A 25,795-nucleotide genomic window follows, 5' to 3' on the forward strand; every position below is an offset into this window, starting at 1 on the left:
TTGTGATTAAACCTGAAAATAAATACCTGAGAAAAAATGTCTTGGGTACAGTTTTGCTTTTCTGAACCTCTCTGTCCCAAAACATGCTTTAATAAAGCCTTCAACAAAGGGCCTTTTCTCAGAACCTTCGTAAAACAGCGTCTTCAGGGCAGTAGGCAGCGTATCTGTATCCGTTTCATGTAATAACATTCGCTTCGGACGTCTGGATCCATTTACCACCACTGTAAACAATTCGGCCTCCGAGTTTCTCTAGAATAGAGCGCTTTGCACCGAACCACTCTGAATGATTGTGTTTACGTCTTAACTGTGTTATTACGGATAAAATTGGGGTGGAGGGTGGGAGTGGGGGGCTGAATTAAAACCAAGCCACCCTCATTGGTAAGTATTTCCAAAACCGGGTGGATTTTCACAGTATAATCCAGACTGATCAGTTTAGCTGTATGTTAAAGATGCACTGATCCAATATTTGAAGACGTTTGCGTGATGTGATGTTTATCGCAATATTTTGACACGTAGACACAATACACGAGTAGTGGCAGGTTTTAAAAACTGCCATCCAAGGACCGTCTCATACCTGGAATGTAGTAGGGGTGGGCAATGTAATGATATTTGCTCAAAATCATGATCCATATCAATCATTATGATCCATAATAGCTTTTTTGAGCATATTAAGGATATCTCCAGTGCGTAAAGAACGCTGACCAGCTGCATATTTCATAAAATAAAATGTAATTGATGATAAATTACTGTACTCAGTATTTGAATAGCATTTTTTTTTAAAGAATCTGTCGCTATTGGTCTATTTTGTCTGCATAATTTGTCACAATACATATTGTGTATTATGAAATTGTCTTTAAATATTGTGATCTAATATTATTACCATATCCCTCAGCCCTAGTACTGACGATATCCACCGTAAAATATAGGATCAGCATTAGGACACATACTGACCTTGTTAGCCACAGATCTCATATTATTCCCTCTTAGTAGCTTGATTGATTCTCTATTTGTATGAAGGATTAGAGGTTGCCCTCATGTTGCACATAGACGAATAAGCTCTTCAACAGAAGGAGGAAACGATTCGTCCACATCACCTAACGACTGCCCTCCTTTCTCTCCCGGCCCTGCCGTCTCCGCAGGTGAGCGCGCGGCTCAGGTGAGGTGAGTGCGGCGGGCGTTGGAGGATGCCTGCAGCGCCGGACAGACCTGCTGCTCACTGACCTGCCCATGCCCCAGCCAGCGGAGCCATGGCACGCAAAGGCTCCTCCCAGGGGAAGGTGACCATTTCTGTGGATGAGTACAGCTCCAATCCCACCCAGGCCTTCACGCACTACAACATCAACCAGAGCCGCTTCCAGCCCCCCCACGTACACATGTGAGTGCACCTCGGGTTCTCTGTTTGGCCCCCGTTGGGGCTGTTCGGAAGGAGTTTCTGAAATTGGCAGATTGACCGGATTGATTTGATTGATTGAAAGGACGGTTTAGAACGGACAGCTGGCTGCTTTTGTGACGTCCACCTGGTGGGCTGTGGTTCCTGCTGGGTTTTGTTTGTGATCGTCAATGGATGAGGTGGAGTTTTTTGTGGCGCCAGAGTTTAGAGTTTAGAGGCAGGTTTTTCTGCAAAATTGAGTAATGTTTGGATTTTAGTCATAAAAATAAAGCGTTTTTGATGGGGTAAATACAGACGGCCGGTTTCTCAAATGCAGGTGAAGCCCAGTCTGAGAGAATTAACCTCCTGAGGCTTTTCTGGTGAGCTAAATGTATGTAATAATACTAAATGATGATTAACCCTACACATTTTCCCTGTACAAAAAAACAGACAAATAAAAAAAACCACCCCGTCACGGCTCGGTACAGCACCAGAACTGCCAAAGCATTGGGTTCGGCCTTTTGTGCCCATTGTGTTCTATAACGATAATGAAGATGTTTGGACTTGTGCTATGCAAGGCTGCCGTCGTGTTCCTGTACTTATTAACCAGGGGAGGGTCAAAGGTTAGTTCAGTTGATTAGCCCCTTAACAATGGCTCTTTGACCTGCGGGGCAGAGCTCAGCTTTCAGTGAGGTGGCTATTGACTGATGCTGATGATGGTCTAATGAGGGGCGTTGGGATGGAGAAGAATGGAGCAGGCTGATTAGCCTGGACCTCCACTGCCTCCAGTGGGACCTAACTGCACAATTAAAGGCTCTGGAGAAAAAGGGAGATGGAGAGAGATGTCAGAGAGCCGACGTTTTGGATGAAGCATGTGTATTAGCACATCGCAACCTGGCCTCGACTGTGGACAAAAAAAATTCCCATCACAGCAGGATGTTGGGAAGGAATTTTGTGGGAATGTGAAGAACCGACAATGGTAAGAATATAAAGAGATCATCTGCTTTTGTTGGGGTGACCGTCTCTTCTGTCCAGGGAAAGCAGTCTACTCGATTTTGGTGAGCATTGCTGTGAGGATTTGATTGTATTCAGGGAGAAGAAGAGTGTTAGGTCAGGGTGTTGAATGAGCACCACCCCCACCTCGTTTCTAAATAAATGCCAAAACAAAATAGTACAGCTGTAGTGGTTGGTGTGGCGCAACAGATAACACCACTACCTGCCACTGAGCTGCCACACCACGTAGGAGACTGGGGTTTGATTCCTGGTCTGGGTGACTATGCTGCGCTACACCAATAAGAGTCCTTGGGCAAGACTCTGAACACTACATTGGCCCTCCTCTGTAATATGAGTAACGTTGTAAGTCGCTCTGGATAAGAACGTCAGCTAAATACCGTAAATGTAAATGTAAAATGTTGGATGGAGCTCCATCATTGCAGAGAACACAATAAGGCATGGTGCCAAGGGACTAGACAAGCTGTATGTGTTTGTGCATTTGCACATCTGTGTCAATAATGGGATGCGTTCATTAAAATGGGATGTCCACAAACATTCGGACATGGACCGTATGTGTGAAGATCCTTTTAAAGGTTTTAAGAAGCGACCTTAAAGGTTCTTTGGACTTGCATGTCTCTTATGGAACCAAAAAATGGATCTTCTAAGCCAAACCGCTCAAAAAGAAAAGAAACCCTTCATAGCACCTTTTAATACTGCAGGTCTATGCCTGGGCAGGGACGTCTCCCATTCCTTTAATGAAGTAGTAATATGAGACTGACCACACCTTTACCAGCTGTACTCTGATCAAAGTCCCCCATAGGCTCTGTGTTTTTGCCAGGTCAGCAGCGTCTGTTTTTGATCCCTAAATAGCGTGTTTAGTATGTCCTGTAAATACAGAAGTGAAACTGCTTAACATGGACTCTGATCCTCTGCAACAGGGAAGGGTTTTTAATTTTCTTTTAAATGGCCCGAGGTGTTCCAGTGTGAGCTCACTTTTTAAGCTACTATTTAGATCGAATTTGAATAATTGTAGTTTTGTCTACATTTTGAAAACAGCGTCTTTCAAATCCTCCAATCCTTCGTTGTTCTGTTATGTGCTGAAATGTTAATCTAGCAAATATCCTCGCTGTCCAGTGGAGAAAAAACATGCATTTCCAAAATGGTGACTTTGCATGGAAGGTCGTAATTTTGAATGGAAGTCAATGTAAAATAATAACCTATTTTAAGTCATTTCAAGCATTTCTATTGGTCCATTCCTCCAGACTTATTTACTCAGCGTACAGAAGCAGCTACAGGGTTCAAAAATGGACAAAAATGCATGGACAAAAATGCATGCAGAGATGCATGTGTTTCATTGGACAGCAGCGATATGTTGAATAAATATGATGACTTAATGGCAGGGGTGGGTGAGATGGGGATTTTAAAAAAAGGTAATATTGCAACACTGAATACACACAGTATGAATACAGAAGATTTGGGAAACGTTTCATGTGCTGTATTAAATACAATTCAGTCAGGTTAACTATGCTATCTTTGTAGCGATACATGTAGTCGGCCTCATATGGTAAAAATATAATACCACAGTTTTCACTGTTCACAAAATCCATGTTTGATATTTTGATGCACAGAGAAAAGTTTCATTCATTAGTTTCAATAGACTTAAGAAACAATGTCCAGCATACCGTGTCAGGTCAGTGGTCTTTATGCACTGCCTGCACTTTAACTGGAACCCTCTCACTGTACATAAGCTGTGTACTGTTCCCTCACCTGAACACTGGCTGCTATACTCCTCATTGTACAGGTGCACTGAACACCTGTTTATGAATGTGTGATTTGCTGTTTACAACATCAGACTGGTCTACCTCAGTATACCCTCCTAAACCTCCTGTACTCTTCCATTTACATTTACAACACCTCACTGCTCTACATATTTACCCCATTTTACTATTGGTGTAGTAACTCTGATGGCATATGGACCTTAATCCCCAAGCCTTCATGCACACATTTGCAGATAAACATATTTATATAATCTTTTATGTATTGTTTTATGCATCCTGTCTATAGATCTTGCACTATTGTTGCATGTCCTGCCTATTCTGCACCGGAGACTGTACAATCATGTATTAGTATAATAATAATCAGCTTTAATTGAATTAAATAAAATTAAGCACTGACCATATCTACAACATGCTCAGGAAAGTATATCGTTTATGCTGATCGTATTAATCCTTATTATGATGACATTCTGGACAAAATACAACACATAAAATATGCTTTTTAGGTGTTACATACAGTATAAAGTACTGTCTGTACATCTAAATCACTGACCCACTGCATGTTTTACTGCTAAGGGAGCATAATCGCTTCTGCTTAATTGGATTTTGAGTAGTGCAGTGTGTGAACATTGGCCAGTGGACAATGCCTCCTCTAGTCCTTTCCAACCTAAGCAATGTGAAATGGACAAAATCAAAATATTGGTGGACACCCCTTCAAATGAATGAATTCAGCCACTTTTAGCTACACCCATTGCTAATACAGATGTGCAAATGCGTGCGCACACACACACACACACACACACACACACACACACACACACACACACACACACACACACACACACACGCGCAGCTTGTCTAGTCCCTGTAAAGAAGTACTACCAATAGAATAGGACCCTCTGGAGCAGATCAGCATGAATCTATTGGCGTCATGCTGCCTAATGCCATGGAGGGGTATAAAACCCCCCAGCAGCATTGAGCTGTGGAGCAGCTAGTTAGGAATGAGGTGAGCTGGTGATCATCCAACATCCTGACCTCACTAACGCTATTGTTGCTGAATGCAATCAAATCCTTACAGCAGTGCCTTCGGTTACGGAGACAGTTTCTCCAACAAAAGCAGGATAAACACTTTATTTTTTATTTTTTGCCATGCCCTTGATTTCAGAAGAAGCCGTGAACGAGCAGGTATCCCAATACTTTTGTCAATATAGCTGATCACAAGCATTTCTGTGATATTATATTTATGCCATGTCGTCCACCCACATCTCATTTTCTAACAGTGGCTAAAGTATGCATAAAGCTGTCTTATCCAATCAGGACGTGTTTTGTTAAGCCCAGTCCAGTTCCGTGCCTTTGTTTTTACCGCTGTGCTCTAGCACAGCGTCCTCTAGGCATCAGCGTGTCGGACATTATTCCCCGCCTGTAGCAGTGAGGAAAGTTCTTGGAAGTTCTCTGTTTAGGGTCTGCAGTATGGAGCTTTTTACTGAAGAACAATGGCTCTAGTGCTTGGACTGCGTTTGCGCCTCTATTTTTAAACATTCATGTGAGGAAATGCTCTCCCACCACGTCTTTACACTTGAATAACGGCTGGTTAGAAATGAAATCCTCACAAAATCCAGAGACCAAACCAAAGCCTTGATTATTGTGATGTGATGAAGCCTCACAGTGTCTGTCCTGAGCAGTGTGTTGGAAGCACAGCAGTGCGTATGTCTTATGTGTATAATGGGGTCATGATTAACCAATAAAAATCAAGATTCTGATCCTCACTCCTCTGATTCTCCGCAGGGTGGAACCCATTCCCTACGACGCTCCTAAGCCGGCGGGTCACACGCGTTTTGTCTGCGTCTCGGACACACACTCCAGAACAGATGGCATCCACATGCCGTACGGCGACGTCCTGCTCCACACGGGTGACTTCACCGAGCTGGGGCTTCCGTCGGAGGTGAAGAAATTTAACGACTGGTTAGGTGAGGACCTGCTGACTTCTGCACTGTACTGATGACCCAGAGTCACAACCTGCAGCCCTCGACACACACTCAGACACACACACACACACACTTGCAGAATGAACGACCGAGGTTTACAGGAGTCCCTGCAGGAGTCTCACTGCTGTCCAATGAAAAACATTGACTTCTGTACACTGTGTGATTAATTCTGGAGGAATGGGCCAATAGAAATGCTCCAAATTGACTTCCATTGCAAGTTAAGAAGATTTTTATTTTATTTTTCCTTCTCCTGTAAAGTTGCTATTTTGGAGATGCATATTTTTCATTGGACAGTGACAAGATAGATAGAGATGGAGAGCTGTCATGCAAAAACCTTGTGTCTCAGTTTTTGCCATTTTACCTACAATATTTATATTGTATTATACTTTCATGCTAAATGGACCAATAGAATGCTCCAGAATGACTTGGCATTGACTTCAATTGACAGTTGAAAAGTTTTTTTTTCTTTTCTTTTTTATGTAAAGTTGCTGTTTGAGATACAAGGTTTTGATCACACAGCGACAACACCACTCATTAGAGCTGCACGATATGGACATAAAGTGAGGTGTTCAGTGAAGTAGCCGGGTATTGCGCTCTGATTAAGAGCTATAAGAAGCAATTTTAAAGACAAATAATAAAATAAAATAAAATACAGCTTCACAGGAATTCAGTAATGATACAAAACATCACTGAAACTAAACATTGCTCCGGTGAGCAAGCCAAAAGCGGCAGTAGCAAGAAAAATCATTATTTCATTAATTTATTTTTTATTTAAGATGATTTTTATGATTTTATTTAAGATTTTTTTTTTTAATAAAATACTTGAATTATAATTATATAATACTATAATTATAATTGCAAGCATTTTTCATTGTTAAGCAGTTCACTGAGCTGCTTTTTCAAAGAATTCTATATTATTCTATATTTATTTAATCTATAAAAATGACTGATTTATTTATTCATAATTGTATTTTTTTGTCTTCTGGTGATGTAGGACTGTATTACAGCAGCCATTCACCAATTTTACACAAAACTCTGGGAGCAGGAGAGGGAGCATGTTGAGCTGTGCACATTTGTATTTGTGTGGCTGCATGACATTTGCACAGGAGACCAGGGTTCGATCCTCGCTCGAAGAACTACCATCCCCTCAGTCTAATTCTGCTCCTCTCACCCAGTGCTCATGTGAAATGATTCCGTCACAGCCCTTAATTATATGTTCATCGTGGAAGCAGCATGGTTAGAATGTGATTAATTGTGCAGCCCTATGTATAGTCGACCTTTTCCCTTAATTAACTGTCAATAATGAGGTTGTCTGCTCATCAGTGCAGCCTGCTAGCGTACTTCTCTTTATCTGAATACTTACTGATTGATGGTAGCTTACATTACATTAAAATGATGTGTATTTTCAGCCCCTCTGTTGACTTGAGGAACTGTTTCTTCATATTCAGCAGTTCAGCTTGTGTCTGTTTTGATGCATCAGCAGTTACTCGCCAACACATCAGATTCACAATTAATGTTGGGTACTCGGTACAGGCCTGCTATATTGATGTTTCTTTCCCCTCATGGTTAAGATGCTGCATGATTTGTAACCTGTAGCCCGTCTTCGTTCACTCCATGGACCGCAGTGTGAGCGGGCACTGACTGGGGAGAGGAATGTTAAGAGAAGCTGGAGTCGTTTTGGTGGGATATGTAAAAAGGTTTACGTAGGTTATAGTGTTGTTAACTTGTCTTAGTAAAGTGGCAGGTCGTCCTGAACATTTAGGACCAGGTTGATGATAAAAATGGAAGGGCGGTTGTTGTATTGCCTGGTCAAATTGAGTCGTTTCCAAGTTTTGAAATGCAGGAAAAATATTTTTTAATCATTGTTGGAGCTGAAACATTTTTCTGCGGGACTGGGATTAGCCAGTAATATGTATGTAACCATGTAAATGAAAAATCTATATTTTTAATGTGTTTACATATGTATGTTAACATTTGTTTATATTACACTACTACTTATTTGTGTAAATTGAGAAAAAGTAAACCATGATCTGTAAGGGGTATGAATTTTTTGCACTTATAATATTTATATATTTATTTATTGAGCTAAAGACAATGTTTTTATTCAGCAAAATATCATTTTTAACTACTTTTAAATTATTTAACATGTTTAAACAGTAGGACAATTTGACCTGGGGACTTAACAGGAGGGTTAATCGTGCACACACACTGCTTGTGTAGTCTCTGTAGAGAAGTAATGCCTATAAAATAGCAGGGAGCAGATAAACGTCATGAAACTATTGGCACCATGATGCCTAATGCCAGGTGTGGGCTAGAGGGGTATAAAGCCCCCCAGCATTGAGCTGTGGAGCAGTGGAGCAGTGGAATGATGGTGGTGGTGCTCCATCCAGTACTTTTGAGGTAAAGCTGAGGTGGGGTGGTGATCATTCAACATCCTGACCTCACTAAGGCTCCTGTCTTCGATAGTACATAGTACCAAGTACCTATGAACAGGTGTCCCAATACTTTTGTCCATACAGTTTTTTTTTGTTTTTTTTTTTGTTTTTTTTTGGTAGATATTGTCAGTATGATTTATTAGTAATTAAGTGATCTACTTAAGTAGATATACTAAAACACTTTTAGAAACTACAGCAATTTAATATTTGTCTATATAACAGTAGAACAGCAAAAAACACCCAGAAATATAATACAGCTAATGATGTCATACAGGGTCTTTACTGTTAATGTAATACCTAGAAATCTGCAGTAGTGTTTTTTTATTATTAAATGTACATTTTTGGGATTATTACTTTATTTGGAAAAAGGTTCGATATTATATACAGCAAACAGTCACCATCCCAGTTGCTTTCTAAAAGGCGATTTGCTCTGTTCGTCCTCAGGCACTCTTCCCTACGAGTTCAAAGTGGTCATTGCCGGGAACCATGAGCTGACCTTCGATAAGGACTTCATGGCTGAACTGGTCAAGCAGGACTACTATCGCTTCCCCTCCGTGTCCAAGCTGCAGCCCGAGGACTTTGATAATGTTCAGTCGCTCCTTACGAACTGCGTCTACCTGCAGGACTCCGAGGTCATGGTCAAAGGATTCAGGATATACGGGACCCCATGGTGAGTTCTTGTGTTTGGTTCAGTGGTTGCTTTTGTGTCGCTGGTCACTGAAGCTCCTGCTTAAGAGGCATGGATAAGACGGCAGTAACTCCTACAGCCTGAACTGTGTTTACGCTAGTGTCCGTTTTTATAGGGAACAGCACCAGAGATCACATGAACCAGTCTATTTGAGGTTGCGCCTAATTAATAGGTGTCTAATTAATTTGCATGATGCTGCCTTCTCAAGGTGGGGCTCTGAGGTTCCAGCACTTTGTGTCTAGGTTTGCCTGGTAGCAAAGCTCAGACACCAAGCATGTCCTGGCTGATGGACCACATTTGGGGTACATTTATAAAGTTAATAATAAAGGTGCTTTATTTTGTGGTGATGCCATAGAAGAGCCACTTTTGGTTTCATGGAGAACCATGTTTGTAATTTGTGCGCAGCCAGCCATCGCCTCTTCTCTGAACTGCCACTGGGCAAACAACGCGCTCTGAGGAAAGCACTGTGTGCCCTGCTCGGCTATCGGCCAGCAGACACCAGTGCCGGCCAGCGTTGCACTGGAGTGATGTGGGGAGGTGGGATTTGATGGCGATGATCTTTTTCTTCTGGAGTTTGTAGAAGTTTTGATTGCTCATTAGCTGGTTTGTAAAACTGCTGATGTATAATGGAGGACTGTTCATGACGCTGATTTCAGGCACCGCTCTCTTTTCATGCTTGATGCCCTAGCTAGAGCATCCGGGTTCTACCACCCAGTACCTGATGCCCATTAGGACTGAATGAACAAAGAGCCATCAGGCTGGATCTTCTCTAAAGGCTCCTAAATGTAAAGCCAGGAACACAGAACAGCTATTAAAATGACATTCGGATCACTACACACTCAAAATACGCTATGTGGACAAAAGTATTGGGACACTTGCTCATTCATTGGTTCTTCTAAAACCAAGAGTAATTGTCTGTACTGTCCAGGGAGGAAGGCTTTCTACTAGATTTTAGAGGAGCATTGCTGTGAGGATTTAGGATTTAGCTTTAGTGAGGTCAGGATGTTGTGTGATCACCAACTCCCCAGCTCCTCCCGTAGTATTGGATGGAGCACCAACCATCATTCTAGAGAACACAGTTCCTCCACTGCTCCACAGCTCAATGCTGGGGGGCTTTATACCCCTCTAGCCCACACCTGACTTTAGGCCGCATAGTACCAATATGTTCATGTTTATCTACTCTAGAGAGTCCTGTTCTTCAACCTCTGTGTCTTCAATGGGTGCAACTTAAAATAGCTGAATGCTGCATTTATTATGGGCTGTCGTTTACCATAAAAAGGTCCAGTTATGCATTTCTATATTTGCATATGCATACTCTCTGCTCACGCTCCCTTAAAGCGGTGTTGCTCAGGTGGAGTTGGACAATGGCCGACATTGTGAATGTTCTACTTTGTGTCTAATGACATTTCAAGCAGCAGCAGCAGCAGCCGAATTGTTTGTTTTCTTGGTCCAGCAGGGAAACCCTGAATTAGTGCTGATTTAGCAGCGTGAGTCATTATGTTTGTGCTTCCTGATTGTGGTCTCTAACTGAATGAGGGGAAGTTGCAATGTTAGTGCCTGCCTTGTTGCCCAGAGCCATTGAAAATATCCTCAACTGTGGGCTTCCGTAGTGTAATTCTCTATTGAATGGAATAAGCTTCAATGTCTAATGATTTTTGTTGTCGTTTTGTAGTCCAGGATTTTACACTGACTCCAAACTGTTAAAACCCCTTATCTAATATTCCCTCAGTATTTTAGCTGATCTGTTCCCACCACCCCCCCCTTCTTTCCACAGTTAGACACGGCAAACCTACGCCATGCTCTGCTGACTTCTAGCTATGTTTGTAGAGGACTAAAATAAGGCTGGTGGTTGCAGTTGGCTTTGAAGGAGCTGCACAGAGCTTAGCTGTAGTGCATTTAGGCCATTCATATATCTGCTGGGTTGAAATCAAAGGGGCTTGTGTGTGCGTGTGGGGGGGGGGTGGTATTTATTTATTTATTTATTTATTTATCTATTGCCATTTTCTTAGAAGACGTCTTAAGCTGGGAGCACATGTTTGATTGATGGCTTATAATTTGAATTGACTGCAGAGCTTACAGACTGAAAGCCTTCTGCAGCGCGATCACCAACTGTACAGTCATCAGGACAGCGGAGATGTGTTCTCACAACACAGCCAGCTTGTGACGCACAGTTCTTTCATCTCACAGCCTCATCCTTCACTTAAGCAGTCTATGTGGCTAGTTTATTACTGTGTGCTGTGAGCGTCCTGACCATTTGTGGTTCCAGAGGAGTCCGTTCAGTCCACTTTATGAATGGACTCATGCATTACTCCCCTTTTGAGCCTTTCTAAGTACTTATTGGGCAGTTATTAGGCACATCAGACATTGTTTAAAAGAATTGCTTAATTCATTTGTTAAAAATAAATCAATTAATAAAACACCCACACTCCTTTAGAACTCCAGACAGTGGCAAAAATGTATGTATAATACTTTGTCCGCACTCTCGTTCATAAAAGACATCACAGGTGCCTATGCATGCTAAAACCACACCAACGTATTTGTGCTAGGCGGAGCTGGTGTAGGTGAGCTCAGCTGGAATACACTACGACACAATTAGCATTTAGAAAGATGACACACTTTGATCCGGACGTTTCTTCCATTAAAAATATTGTAATTCTTAATCGGACACTTTTGGCAGCTGTAGGACTTAAGTAGGATGTTTTGATGATTTTTGAGGCATTTGTGACTAATTCATCTGAGCTGTGCTGTCAAATCCGCTTGCTAGATCATCAAGACATCCAGGCCATGGAAGAGCTAAGAACAGTGGGTACAATTCCCGGTTTTAGCCGAGCCCCTGGTAATCCTCTACCCCAAAACGAACACTGCGGACAGCTTTTTTTTTATTATTACTTTACAATTGGTAGCAACACCATGTTTAGGATGCTGCAGCGCTTTTAGCCATAACTTGTTCAAATCTCTAGAAATGAGCTCCGATTAATCAGCTACTGCTGTGACAAAACAAAGGACATGGCTGCACAACTACGAGCAATAAAGAAGAGACCCTATCAGCCATGACTTCTTTGTTTTAAGGATGACGTATTAATTAGCATACATTAAGGGATACATCAGTCTGAATGTTTTGCAAATTGAATTTATAAAAATGTAACATTTTAATAACGATCCTCGTGCTTTGCGTATATTATCACGCTACAATGACTAATCCCTCACCTGCCAGGCCCTGTTGCTCTCCCGAGGAGCCAGCAAAGCTATGTGAGGTTTCAGGTGTGGATGAAAAGACGCCGTCTATGCCAAGGACAGCACCATGGCGACTGAGTGATCGTCAGCAGTGTGACTTATTACATGTCAAGCATTCACTGAATTCACTGCAATCAGGAGGAATTGAAGCAATAAGCAACTCAAAGCCTCAGTGATTTTACTCCATTTATCTTCAGCGTAAATCAAGATCTCTGGTCTCTGAGCATTTTCTCTTGATAGTTGGGGTGGTGGGAATTGTAGGTGTAGCATTTCATGATTATTGCTAAGTAAAGGGTGATGTGTTAAAAAATTGGAGGCGCCCAAGTCTCCATAACACGATGCTCAGCATTTGCATCTTCGTTTGACCAAAGACGATAAATAACGAGACAAAAAAAGGTCCATTTTGGTTTCCGGTTGGTTTAAAGGAGGTTCTTGGGCATAACATGAAGTGGAATAATTAATAAACAGCCTTTAGTGGCTCATTCTTTAGTGAAATGCTGACAAAACAGGGTGGTAGTAACTTCAGGTTCCTGCAGGTGGCGCTACATGAGAATGCTTGGGCTATAAATACCTGTGAGGTGTCTGACATGGATTGAGAAGAGTGAAAATGTCTGGTTGGATGTGTTGAAAATGGGTCGCAAAGCAGATACAGTTAATGATTGGCTAAAAGGAGTGACTGCATTTGGGCGTGGCCAAAGTGACCATAGTGTGAAGGAAGGAGCTGAATCTGCAGGTGTATGGAAGCTTACGGTCATACTGGTCTACCAGCAGTGGCAGAAATAAACCCCAGCCTACAGGACGTTCTCCTCATTATTGAGCAGAAGTGAGCAAAGGTCTCCAGCGTGTCGCTCTGCTCCATATGTTGATGGTCTGCGGTTCTCCGTGGAGTGTTCTTTTACAAGTTGGTGGTGAAGAACCTGAAACACCCCGGTGGTCCCTGTCCGTCAGTTTTGCTTTTGGCTACAATTCTGAGGAGAACGTCCTGTAGGCTGGACAGGTTGATTTCTGCCACTGCTGGTAGACCTGGATGACCGTAAGCTTCCATACACCTGCAGATTTAGCTGCTTCCTTCACACTGTGGTCACTTTAGCCACGCCCAAATGCAGCCACTCCTTTTAGCCAATCATTAACTGTATCTGCTTTGCGACCCATTTTCCACACATCTAACCAGACCCTCACTGCACTTCTCCACCTCTTCTCAACCCTGATCATCCTCGTGCAGCGCCATCTGCAGGAGCCTGAAGTTACTGCCTTACCACTTTTTTTTTTTTTTTTTGGTCTGGGAAGCTAAGCTGGTTAATTAACAGTAGTCCGTCATTACCAAGCTGTAATAACAGTCAGGGGTTATTTCATAAACAGCACAATGGTGGTTAATAACTTGCTGCATTCATACAGAATTGAATGCACATTACATTATTATTTATTATTATTTCAGGGGTTTTACCGTGCCTTTTGAATGCAGCTCATCCAGTCAGATTTTAAGGCCGCAAGATCTGTATTCTAACCGTAATTAAAAGCCGCTTCTTGTGTTCCAGCCCACATCAAATGAAGGAGCATAGAAAGAGATGTTCGGAAAAGCAGAGAAAGGACGTCATTTGGCTTTGTTTGCTGCCCTTGCATTCAGCCCTTTCTATGAGATTCTATAATTAAGACAACCTTATAGAAATTTCTCCTCTTTGCTACTCCTACCACCATCTGCCCTTGGAGGAGGCCTTCATGAATGTCTTCTTTTGTGCAAGACCAAGCCTCCGACAGATTCCCCTTCTGATAAAAACCGCTCTTTGAGAGCCGTCGCGACGCACGGTAGCCGAGGCTGCAAGCAGAGCGAGGAGCCAGCTGAGGAAAACCAAATATCTGGTGCTCTTTGGCTGCCGAAAGGAAATTAGATTCTTGGTTAGAAGCAGGGAAAGGCAGCCATGTGGGATTGAAGGGGTGGTGGTGGGGGGTGGGTGGGTGTTTGGTCGTGTTTTTTCCCCAGTCTCTCCCGCAGGAAGTGGCCTTTGTTCCAGAACATCCTGGCTCTTTGTTGGGAGCACGGATCAGACGTTCGGCCGACCCCGCCGGTCCCCTCCAAGGGTATGCTCGCAGCGGGCCTCGCTGACCTGCCTGACCCCGGGCCTCAGCGAGCGCGGAGGTCATTTCCACCACCTCATTCTTCTCGGCACAAAGAGCTCAGCCAGGCTTGACTCCCTCGGCGGCCTCATCTGTGTGGGGCCAGCAGACGCAGAAACACTGCGTTTCTTTCTCTCTTTCTTTTTTTTTTTTTTTTTTTTTTTTTTTTTTTTCTTTTTTTTTTGTTGTTGTAATCTGTTTGTTTATTTATCGTGCTTTTGTTTCTTGGTGGTGCTGACCTCCTCTCCCGCCTCTGACCCAGACAAGGCTGATAATGTTGACTATTCCAAACATTATTGGTCAACATATCCTCTAGATCCCGCCAAAGGCAAGACCTTCGTAGCTCTCGTAAGCTAGCAGTAGCTATCCTCGTATACTCTTGGGTAATCACCCTAACAATATGCTGTGTATTCTAGGGGTTACATACTGTGTGTGTGTGTGTGTGTGTGTGTGTGTATTCATAAATGTATATTCCCCCAAGCAGCCGGTTTTGATTGGTTTGATTGAGGAGTAAGCAGGCCGGGCCGAGCCGTTGGCTGGCTTTTGAGAATCAAAGACTTTCCCCCTAATCCTCTTAGGGAAGCAGACACCAGTCATGTGACCCGAGTTCGCATTGGGCGAGAGCTTGTAAAGCCAAGCCACAAGAGAGATTCAAGGGAGGGGTAGGTGGGGGGTGGGGGGGGGGGGGGGGGGGGGGGCGTACCTTCAGTGTTGCCATGGTAACCATAGCACAGCTTAGTCCCTCGGGCTAATGTATATTACGGTAAGCATGCCAGCGAGGGGTCTGGGATAACAACAGCAACAAATGACTCGTGGCTGCTTTGAGAGGCTGCCTAATTTCTCCACTAGGAGTAGGGGGGAAAGAAAGAGGTCATTATTTGTCAAACCCTTATAAAATATCGTATTGTTTATCCAGTGGGTTGAAGCCCGTTCGCTCGGAACATCTCTCTCTTACAGGGTTTTAGCGGAGCTGACTTGCTGTGGGCTACCAGTGGGTACAGTTCAGATTTGTATCGACCCTTTTTTTTTTTTTTTTTTTTTTTTTTTTTTTTTTTTTTTTTTTCCAGGGACCATTTGTCAACACCCCCCACCCCAATGATTCCATTACCATTCCTACATTGTCCTCGTGTGTCTGGTACTGTAGCTGTGGGGGTAGCCAGAGCCAGTGGCTCTCTCCTGGACTAAAATGCTTTACTGCTAATTCCGCATATCGACTCTTAACAGGCTGCTGTCGCTGTTGTCGGCAGCGCAGTTGATTTGGAGTGTGCTTGTTTGGAGTGTGTCGTGTGGATGGTTGCCAGTTATGAGGTGAACAAATCCATCACTCGTGTCCTTAGATCAGATATGTGCCTACATCTGCTGTTTTCGCGGCTTTGTGAGCAGTTCACATCGATCTGCAATTAAAGCTTGGAGGCTAATGTAGATAAACAGTCTGCAGTCTGCAGAATTATTACGATAAATAATCTTATTGTGACCCAGATTGACTGTATGTGAGCGTCAGGGAGTCTTATCCTGTAGCTTACATTTACCATGACTGGCATATGATTAGTACTGGTGACTAGGGCTGGGTGATATGGTAAAAATATCACGCTATTTATAGATTTCTTTTTTATTTTGTACGATGCACAATATTTATATAATTGACCTGCACTATACGAGCATAATACCACATTGGTAGACGTTGCAGTTGCAATAATACCTTGCCAAATATTACAACACATTCAGTGAATCCTTAACGTAACGCGGTTAATGATTGCCCTGTGCTGCTGCGATCACAATGATTTGCATTAGTCGGCGCATATGAATATATTGATTTAATCAAAAAGCCCACAGAAGCTCGTCTGGAGGTTTGGTCAGGATGCGCACAGCACACAGTAGAGCATTTGCTCATTTGCATAATGCATCCTTCTGCGATATTGGTGCTGTAAAGGTCAATATCATGATAACAATTAACGAAATCTCCTTTGTGCGTACGCAGGACGGGCACACATCCATTGCTCTAACGGTTCCGCTGTGTAATCTAGCAGATGATCATTTCTGAGCAGCAGTAACTGCAGGCCAAGAGTTCAGCATGAGCGCAGTCGGCGCCGTACCCAAGCTTGGTTTAAACTAATTCAGGTGGCCCAAAACAAGCCTGACCTGCAGTCCGTTGTGCCGTGTGTGCATGATCGGTATCTGGATAAATGAGCGAGGCGCCGGTTCCTCTCTTGTGGGCAGAAAGTGAAACCGTGATCTAGGTATTGATATGGGATTTGAATGGCGCTGGGTTAAGATGCAGATGTGCTGCGCTTCTGCTGTGGTTAAGCCCTCAGTGTTGAAAAGGGCACATCCTGCTTGGTGGTTTGATGTGTGTCATATCTCAAAGTTAACCTGTTCTGGAGTTATGAAGCGTCCACAAACATTTGGACACTCAGTGTATGTTGCTGTCCTTTTTTTGATTTTGTCCCTCAAGCTATGTCCGATCACCAACGCTGGTGCAGACGATCCGTCTTCAAGTGCTAGCCGTACGTTAAATGCTTTATGCTGGCTGGAAGCTGACTGATGTTGTTGTCCAGTGTTGGAGCTGATGGGCTGAGGGCAGACTGAGGGCACCGTTATGAAGATGGCAGGTGGGCCGGGATAAAAGGAGGGGGGTTACACACTGCCAGAGAGTTCTCAGCACACTCCATATGAGTCAGGCAGACAGTGCGGCGGCTATAATTTCACAAAAGAATTACACTGGCCTTCTGGAATGGAGGACTTGCTGAACAACTATCCCTGAACAACTGTTTGTTTTTATATAGACATGAAAAATCAAACCAGCATTTAACCAAGGCAGGCTTTCCTCCCCTCCCTCCGGGGTGTGGAGGAATCCTAAATGAGCATTTCTTTAGTAAAACAGTGTCGTGACTAATGGTTGGGTTTTGGTGTATGCAGGTTCTGGAGGCCATTGTTATGAAGGTTATTGGAGGACCAGGATATTTGTTGCTCTGGATATGAATAAGTGCATTGTCCTCACTTTATTTATTTATTTATTTATTATTATTATTATTGTTGTTTTTTTTAAATCAATCACTATTAGGAACACTATACTAAGTAGAGCCTCATTTGACTCTCAAAACGGCCTCAGTTCCTTTGAGATTCTGGTATAGGTTGACATTGTTGCGTCAGCCTGGACCACCCTGTTCCCATTGCAGCCTCAGCTTTCTGTTCTTGGCTGACAGAAGTGAAACCCAGATGTAGTCTTCTGCTGTTGTGGCCCATATTCCTCAAGGTTTGATGTGGTTTGGTTGATTCTGAGCTGCTTTCTGCTCCTTACAACTGTACAGAGGGGTTTTCTGAGCTACTGTAGCTTTTCTGTTAGCTCCATCCAGTCAGAGCAGCCATTCTCTGTTGACCTCTCGCATCTACAAGGTGTTTCTGTCAGCAGAACTGCAGGACTGCCGCTCACCCAATGCATTTTGTTTATTAGGCCAATCTGAGTAAATCCCAGGAGATCAGCAGTTCTAGAAATACTCAGACCAGCCCTTCTGACACCAACGATCATGCCATGCCTAAAACTCAGATCTCATTTTTTCACCATTCTGATGTGCAAATTACATGAAGCCACTGACTCCTATCTGTCAGATTTTATTTATTTATTTATTTTTATGTATTTTTTTAATGCGCTGCCCTGATGCCACATGATTGGCTGATTTAGATAGCCAATTGCATGAATGAGTTGGTGTTACCAATAACATCATCTTTTTTCATTCATTGTTTCATCATGCAACTATTAAATGTCGTCACTACTTTGTCCAGAAAAGTACATTAAAGGGCAAAAGTATTGGGACACCAGTTCTTCCACTGCTCCACAGCTCAATGCTGGGGGCTTTATACCCCTCTAGCCAACGCCTGGCATTAGGCAGCATGGTGCCAATAGCTTCATGTTTGATTTTCTGCTCCAGAGAGTCCTATTCTATTGGCAGTACTTCTCTAGAAGGACTAGACAAGCTGTATGTGTGCATTTGCACGTTTGTGTGAGCAATGTGTGCAGCTCAAAGCAGCTGAATGCACTCATTAGAAGGGGTGTCCACAAACATTTGGACATGCTGAAGAGCGGTAGACAGTTTGTTGATGTACAGGTAGTATGAAGTATTTTTGTTCTTTGATCTTTCTTTTGCAAATAATTAACAAAATAATTGATACTTAATTGCTTAATTAATTACATTAATAGTAAAAACTCTTCGGTTCAGGAAATGAACCGTAAATAAAAGCAGGGACTGAAATATCCAGGTACTGTAGAGAGACTTGGACACTGACGCTGCATAGAAACAAGCAGAACAGGAAATCCCACAGCCCTCTTCATTTCCTCCCTCTCTCTCTCCCTCTCTCTCTTTCTCTCCCTCTCTCCCTCTTTCTCGCTCAGCCCCCGCCCCCTCGCTCTCGCGCTCGCCCTGTCTGACCCAGCTGTCAGTCTCTTTGTTCTTCCGCTCTGAATGTCACTTTTGACATTGCCTCTCTTTATCTGTCTGTCTCTCAGCCTCCCTCTCTCTCTCTTGCTCTCTCTCTCTCTCCCTCCCTCTCCCTCTTTTTTCTGTATCTCCCCTTTTCTTTCTTACTCTCGTGGGCTCTCTCCTGCTCTCGCTTGCTTGCACTCTCGCGCTCACTCTCCCCTCCCCTCTGTCATGGTCAGATAAATATTTCACTTATCCTTTCTGTGTCTCAGAGACTGCAGGGGCTGGCGGGGCCGAGCTCCAGAGTGGCGTTCTGCTTTCATAAATAACCTGAAGGGTCTCTCTCTCTCTCTCTCTCTCTCTCTCTCTCTCTCTCTCTCTCTCTCTCTCTCTCTCTCTCTGTGTGTGTGTTGTGTGGGTCAGTGAGAGTTCACCAACACAAAGTGCTGAGGTAGCCAAAACACACACATACTGCAGGAAGGTGCCGTGTTTGTCTGTCAGGCTTTTTTGATTCATTCATCAGCGGAGCATGTTTGGTAAATTCCTCATAAACCGTGGAGGACGTTTCTGTGTTTTACGTCAAATATGATGTAGGTTTATCTCGGTACTGTTGTAATGGGCTGTGTGTTGTTTTGAAAGACCCAGAAAACATATTATTAATGCTAGAATTCTGGATATTCACTACATTCAGAATTGAATCCTACATGATCCAAAGGAGCCTTGATTCAGTACATTTACATTTTAATGCCATTTGTCTGACTCATGATTTATCCAAATCATGTCACACCAGGCATGTCCCGATCAAGGTGTTTTACCCCCTGGTCTGATCCGAGTCTCCTAATGCTGACTATCAGCTGATCCAATCTGATATGTGAGCTTCAATAAATAACCCAGCCCCACATTTTAGGTACGATGTGCTACTACACACTAGTAAACACCAGTAACCAGTAAAACCCCCCATTTTAGTACAGGTTTCTAAAATTAGACTAAACTCTAATCTGATTTGCTCTGCAGTCTGATCACTTAGCATGTGTGCATTAGCATTCGCCTCCTCCTCGGCTCTGAATGCACCGTTCAGAGCTGGTTAAGAACCATAGAAAGGAGCGTGGTTCTCTGGCTGCTAGAACAGAGCATTTCCATCGTAGTTTGGTTTTTCTAACCAGGTGGAATTCCAGAGTAAAGACGAGATGGGAGGATGGTAGATCTTCCCAAATGAAGAGAATGGGATACAAACCGATGCCGTCGCTTATTTGAAACCAAACTGGGTGCAGAAAAACGGCAGAAAGCAGACCAGCATTTTCTGGAGGAGTGAAGAGTGTAGATCCTCCTCTTCTGACAGATTATCTTACACCTTTACAGCGAGGCTCTGAGCTAACGCTAAGCTAAAGATTTCCTCTTCCACAAACTCTCTGTTCCACCTTAAATGATGCAGCAGTTCCACTCTGCTGTTAAAATGCACACACTGTAACAGCGGCACCATTTAAGGTGGAATGGAGGGTTAGCATTAGCAGCTTACTTTTTAGCCTTTTCCGCTAACTGGCAACGTCACCATACACCACGCCGAACTCTGTTTGGTTTTGCTCACTGATGATCTCTGTCTAGGGTTGTTTTCCAGGTGGAGGTTCGTCAGCTGAGGCTAGGAAGTGGATAGGAACTCTTAAAGCCAGTACCCGATCCATAACAATGCCTGGATCGGCCCCGACTGCTGTTTCCAATCCGCTCGTACCAGCACAACACACACTACTGACATGCCACCACCAGGTCAGTCAGGGTCACTGCAGTGCTGACTGTGATACTACCATGAAAACCAGGATACTACAAATACTACCTGCTCTTTGGAGGTCATCCCAAGCATGCAGAGAAACAGATGGACTACAACCTGGAATTGTAGAACTACTGAGTTCTGAGTTCTCAGTTCTCCTGTATGGGAAGTGGAGCTAATTAGGCTGTAGAAAAAGAGTGGTGTTAATGTTAGGGATTTTATATATATATATATATGGCAGAACGCTGGATCACAGATCAGCCAAAAGAATATCTAAATTTGCAGATTCTGATCATGGCCTCCCTGTTCATAGTTTAATTAAAACAAAGCACAAACACGTATCTCCTGTATGCTTTGTGCCTTACTTCAGTTCACCCCATCCTTGTGGACTCCGGTAGCTCAGGTACTTCATCCGTCTGCTTGGATTTGTAGATCAGATAAGGAACAGCACGGGCACTGACCTGACTCATTGCTGCCAGTGTCTGATCCTCTTAGGAAAGGAAGCCTGTATGTATGTATGTATGTATGTATGTGTGTGTGTGTGTGTGTGTGTGTGTGTGTGTGTGTATGTATGTGTGTGTGTGTGTGTGTGTGTGTGTGTGTGTGTATATATATATATATATATATATATATATATATATATATACTACATATATGTTGTTAATGCCTTTGTGTCGACCCCCTTAAATTGCAGCATGTATTTAATTTCTAACCTAAATAAAGGCGGGGGGGCATTTGTTTAGTCTGTCGGTGGTCGAGGCAGCGTAAATGGAAATGAATGAATGAATGAATGGTGGGGGGGGGGAGCTGACCGTGGTGAAGGATTGCACCCCAGAGTATCAGCCAAGCCAGCCAAGTACCAGAGCAGCCACTCGCTTTTATTTACCCTCCCATCAATCACCTCCCTGCTGCCCTGTCTCAGTCACGCACACACATATATACATACACACACACACACACACACACACACACACACACGCGCGCACCCATATACACATGCATATTTTTGGTTTTCATTGACCTGTACTGTTCTGCTGTGCCTACACCTACACCGAAGCCTTGTACCTGCGTTCATTTATCAAACCCTGTACAGAGGAAAAGACCAGGAAGTATAGTTTCCTCCAATCCCCACTAGTAAAAACCCCATCAGACATGAGTGTTACTGTATGTTTGGGGACATTTGGCATATTTAAGCCCTAACAATACTGGAGCCCTTTCCCGGTGCTCTGTAGAGGCTGCTCTACATGTCCAAATGTTTGTGGACATCTCTTCTAATGAATGCATTTAGCTGCTTTAAGTTGCACCCGTTGCTGATACAGATGTGCAAATGCCTGCACACACGCACCAAGCTTGTCTAATAAATATAGAATAGGACTCTCTGTAGCTGATAATCAAACATGAACCTATTGGCACCATGCTGCCTAATGCCAGGCGTGGGCTAGACGGGTATAAAGACCCCCAGCATTGAGCTGTGGAGCAGTGGAAGAACTGTGTTCTCTGGAATGATGGTGGTAGAGCTCCATCCAGTACTTTTAGGATGCGTTGGGGATGATGAGGTGGTCAAAAGAAAACAAAAAATTAGCAGTGTCCCAATACTTTTGTCCATATAGTGTATGTAAGAGTAGGTAGTGTTGCTGGATTGCAGTATTTGGCATTTCCCAACATATTTTTGGAGACACGTTTGTGATCCTAATCACCAATATAGACCAATTATAGATGCAACCAGCAACCAGTGCATAATAGAGGTGAGCCAAATAATAAAATATTATATCATGATATGTAAAGATATTAAATATTTATTGCAATATTTTGACATGCTAACAAAATGGTTCTGGTATGGTTCTTAAACACTGCTGTTTAAACCATGCTGAGTACAGTGTGCACTTTATCTAATTAAATTACAGTTCGGGAGTAGTGTTAAAGCACTCTAAAGCAAAAAATATTAGTTATTATTTAAAGCCAAAAATATTAGTAGTATTGTTCTATTGCCTACCTCTACTCCATAACACATAGGCTGTGGGATAGCAGCCCATTATGTCTGTTCCTTGCATTGACAAAGTAACTATTACACTCACGGTAGTGATAGAGTATCTGTATTGATTGCAGGGGAACCGATATCATCAGAAAAAGCTTAATGGGTTATTGGAGGGGGTCAAAAAAAGAATGTGTCCAAGCCAGTTAAGCATTTGATTAGTGATCGAGTAATTTAAGCATGATGGCCTACTTCTAGATGCTCCTCTTTCGAGACAGTGTTTCAGTGTTAGCCAATATACAAATTGTATTACTACTGTCTGTATTGAAAAAGTGGTCTTGAGCCATCACTAACTCATAATAGCGTGTATAGTATCATGAGTTATGCTTCCGTCATATTGCCTATCCTTGTATCACCCAGGCCCCAGTTTATGCTTCATTCACCCTGCTGTATGACTAACACTGCAGACTGCAGCTCAGCCCGGGGGTCTTTTTGGAGCGCGATGGACAAACATGAGCTGATGAGGGGCGTCTGTTTAGCCGCCATGTGATGATGGAGATGGAACGGCCACTGCTTATCTGTCTGTTGGAGTCGCTTTTGATGAATAGCGGCATGACGGCCCTTTCCTGTACATGAAGTCGCGGCCCCATCGGCCAAACCAAAGCCTCCGGTTGGCCAATATGGATTTTGTGATGTATTGTCTCCATTATTCTCCATAGGCTTAAGGCTCTGGGTAAGCATGGGGTGTGGGTGTGGTATTTTTTATATATATAAAAAAAAACCACACAATCTTCTATAATTTTAATGGTATTTAAAGCAGGAGAGTAAATAATAATATAAATAATAAAATAGAATTAACAGTTTTCTTTATTAATGTGAATTAATTCAGTCAATCGATTAAAAATGTAAAAGATGAAAACACAATTTATTTATTGATGAATTTAATCCTGGAAAACAAATAACATTGTTTCATACTTTCATTTTTGTGCTTAAATCAAATTTTACAATTTTTTAAAAAGTAAACCTCAAGAGATCTAATAGGAAATAATAATAGGAAAATATTAAATGACCAATAAAGGACTTTTTTATAGGGTTTTTTTTATGGATTTTCTTTTAAAAGACCCAAAGTTTTTTACACACAACACAAAATCGTCCACAGCTGCTTCCATAGGCCAGAGAATTAAAGTAATTTTTTTATACTCTTATATAATTGTGTAAATATAAGTATATATTTTGTATTGACACTGCGGCCGTGCACCTCATTATACCCCCTTACTATTAGCTCTTAATAGCTAAAGTGGCCATAAGTATCAGTTGTGTCTACATTGGCATGTTTTGGTTATCGGTGATGTAGAGACTGGGACCATAACGCTTTTGAAATATAAACAGTGAGGAAAGAGGTTCCCCACACTGTTAGTAGTTATAAAATAACGTACATCTGTGACATTTTGCACAATAATGTTAAATATGATGTAACTTTAGACAAAACATCAGCAGCTGAAGGACTTGCCTTTTTTGGGTTGTCATGTCTTGCATAACAATAGTGGGTTTAGTTTTTCTGAGCAAGGTGAAACTCTAAATATCTTAAACTGTATGGACAAAAGTATTGGGACACCTCAATCATAGTTAAAAACAAAAAAAACTGTAACTGTCTCTACTGTCCAGGGATCACCATCCTACCTCATCTCCAACTACTCAACTCATCCCAAAACTATTGGATGGAGCTCCACCATCTATCATTCCAGAGAACGCAGTTCTTCCACTGCTCCACAGCTCCTCAATGCTGGGGGGTTTTATACCCCACTTTCTAGCCCATGCCTGGTATTAGACAGCGTTTGTTTATCTGCTCCAGAGAGTCCTATTCTATTGGCAGTACTTCTCTACAGGGACTAGTAGACCTGCATCCGCAATGGGTGCAACTTAAAGTAGCTGAATGCATCTGTTAGAAGGGTGGTCCACAAACATTTGGACATATAGTGTAGCTAGCGAGTCTGTGATGGATGTCTACAAGGCTTTGGGCAGAAGGCTGACGTAAGTTACCTTCTTTTGACGTGAAACATTGGAGAGGCTTTGCATCATTGACTAACTGATTTGCTGAAATTTGTGTGGAGAAACTTGGGAAGCCCTTTTTTCTGCAGTTTTCCAGCTCGTTATTGTCCGTAGTCATATTTTAAAGGTGAGCAGAAGGCTTTTTGACTTCTCCACTTTGAGGCTCTTTCTTGTTCTCCTTAATTGGCGCCTGATGCTCTCTGCTCTTGGCCTCGAACAGGATCTTTTTAATATAATTCAAGAGGAAACAAGAGAGGGAGTGTGAGAGCGAGGGAGCGAGTGGTTGCCCCAGTCCCTCGGCTCCTCCTACGCTTGCTCAGCGTAATTTGCTACACAAGTCTAAGCTCTCAGAGAGCAGACTGGAGGAGGGGGGGGGATAAAACCTCTCTCCAGCTTGACTCTCACCTCCAGGTCCTCAGATCCTCCCACGCTTTTAAAACCTTATCATGGTCTGGTGCCCTCTGGGCGGCGTCCTCCACGTGTGCTGCTACATGCATGTCAACAGTTGTCATATAATACTGCTCTGTAGTGCTTCGGTTCCAGACAGTCAGATCTTCCAGTTGGTGAAAGACGTCTTCTGTTTCAGTAAGACTGCATAATATATTGTTGTGAATCCTCTGACCAGTGTAACCATGTTACACTTTATGGACAAAAGTATTGGGACACTTGCTCATTCATTCATTGCTCATTCAGCCTTGTCCAACATCGCTACCACACTCTTTGCGTGCCACTCGCCAACCTCGTCCAACATCACTGCTGCACTGTCGCGTGCCTCTCGTCCAACATCGCTACTGCGGCGTGCCACTCGCCAACCTCGTCCAATATCGCTGCTGCACTGTCGCGTGCCTCTCGTCCAACATCGCTACTGCGGCATGCCACTCGCCGACCTCGCCCAACATCGCTGCTGCACTGTCGCGTGCCTCTCGTCCAACATCGCTACTGCGGCATGCCACTCGCCGACCTCGCCCAACATCGCTGCTGCACTGTCGCGTGCCTCTCGTCCAAC

The 25,795-nt window shown here is 43.1% G+C and overlaps 3 protein-coding genes across 4 annotated transcripts in view; 1 reads left to right on the plus strand and 2 right to left on the minus strand.

Annotated features, from left to right (window-relative positions):
- Nucleotides 1–1,229, minus strand: part of LOC140541526 (neuron navigator 2-like) — an 86,919-nt gene extending 85,690 nt beyond the window's left edge. Inside the window, exon 1 of the mRNA XM_072664196.1 lies at nucleotides 1,222–1,229. Coding sequence (XP_072520297.1) covers nucleotides 1,222–1,229 — 8 coding nt within the window. The remainder of the gene's footprint in view (nucleotides 1–1,221) is intronic.
- prmt7 (protein arginine methyltransferase 7) overlaps nucleotides 1–25,795 on the minus strand; it is a 522,441-nt gene that overhangs the window by 259,114 nt on the left and 237,532 nt on the right. The gene's annotated exons all lie outside the window — the stretch shown is intronic.
- mpped2 (metallophosphoesterase domain containing 2b) overlaps nucleotides 1–25,795 on the plus strand; it is a 35,997-nt gene that overhangs the window by 2,035 nt on the left and 8,167 nt on the right. For both annotated transcript variants that reach the window (XM_072663230.1, XM_072663229.1), the window contains exons 2-4: nucleotides 1,140–1,375; nucleotides 5,923–6,104; nucleotides 9,002–9,227. In XM_072663230.1, the coding sequence (XP_072519331.1) occupies nucleotides 1,248–1,375; nucleotides 5,923–6,104; nucleotides 9,002–9,227 (536 nt within the window). In that variant the 5' untranslated portion in view covers nucleotides 1,140–1,247. The remainder of the gene's footprint in view (nucleotides 1–1,139; nucleotides 1,376–5,922; nucleotides 6,105–9,001; nucleotides 9,228–25,795) is intronic.

The sequence above is a fragment of the Salminus brasiliensis genome, chromosome 19 (assembly GCF_030463535.1).
Source record: "Salminus brasiliensis chromosome 19, fSalBra1.hap2, whole genome shotgun sequence".
In the NCBI taxonomy this organism is placed as follows: domain Eukaryota; kingdom Metazoa; phylum Chordata; class Actinopteri; order Characiformes; family Bryconidae; genus Salminus; species Salminus brasiliensis.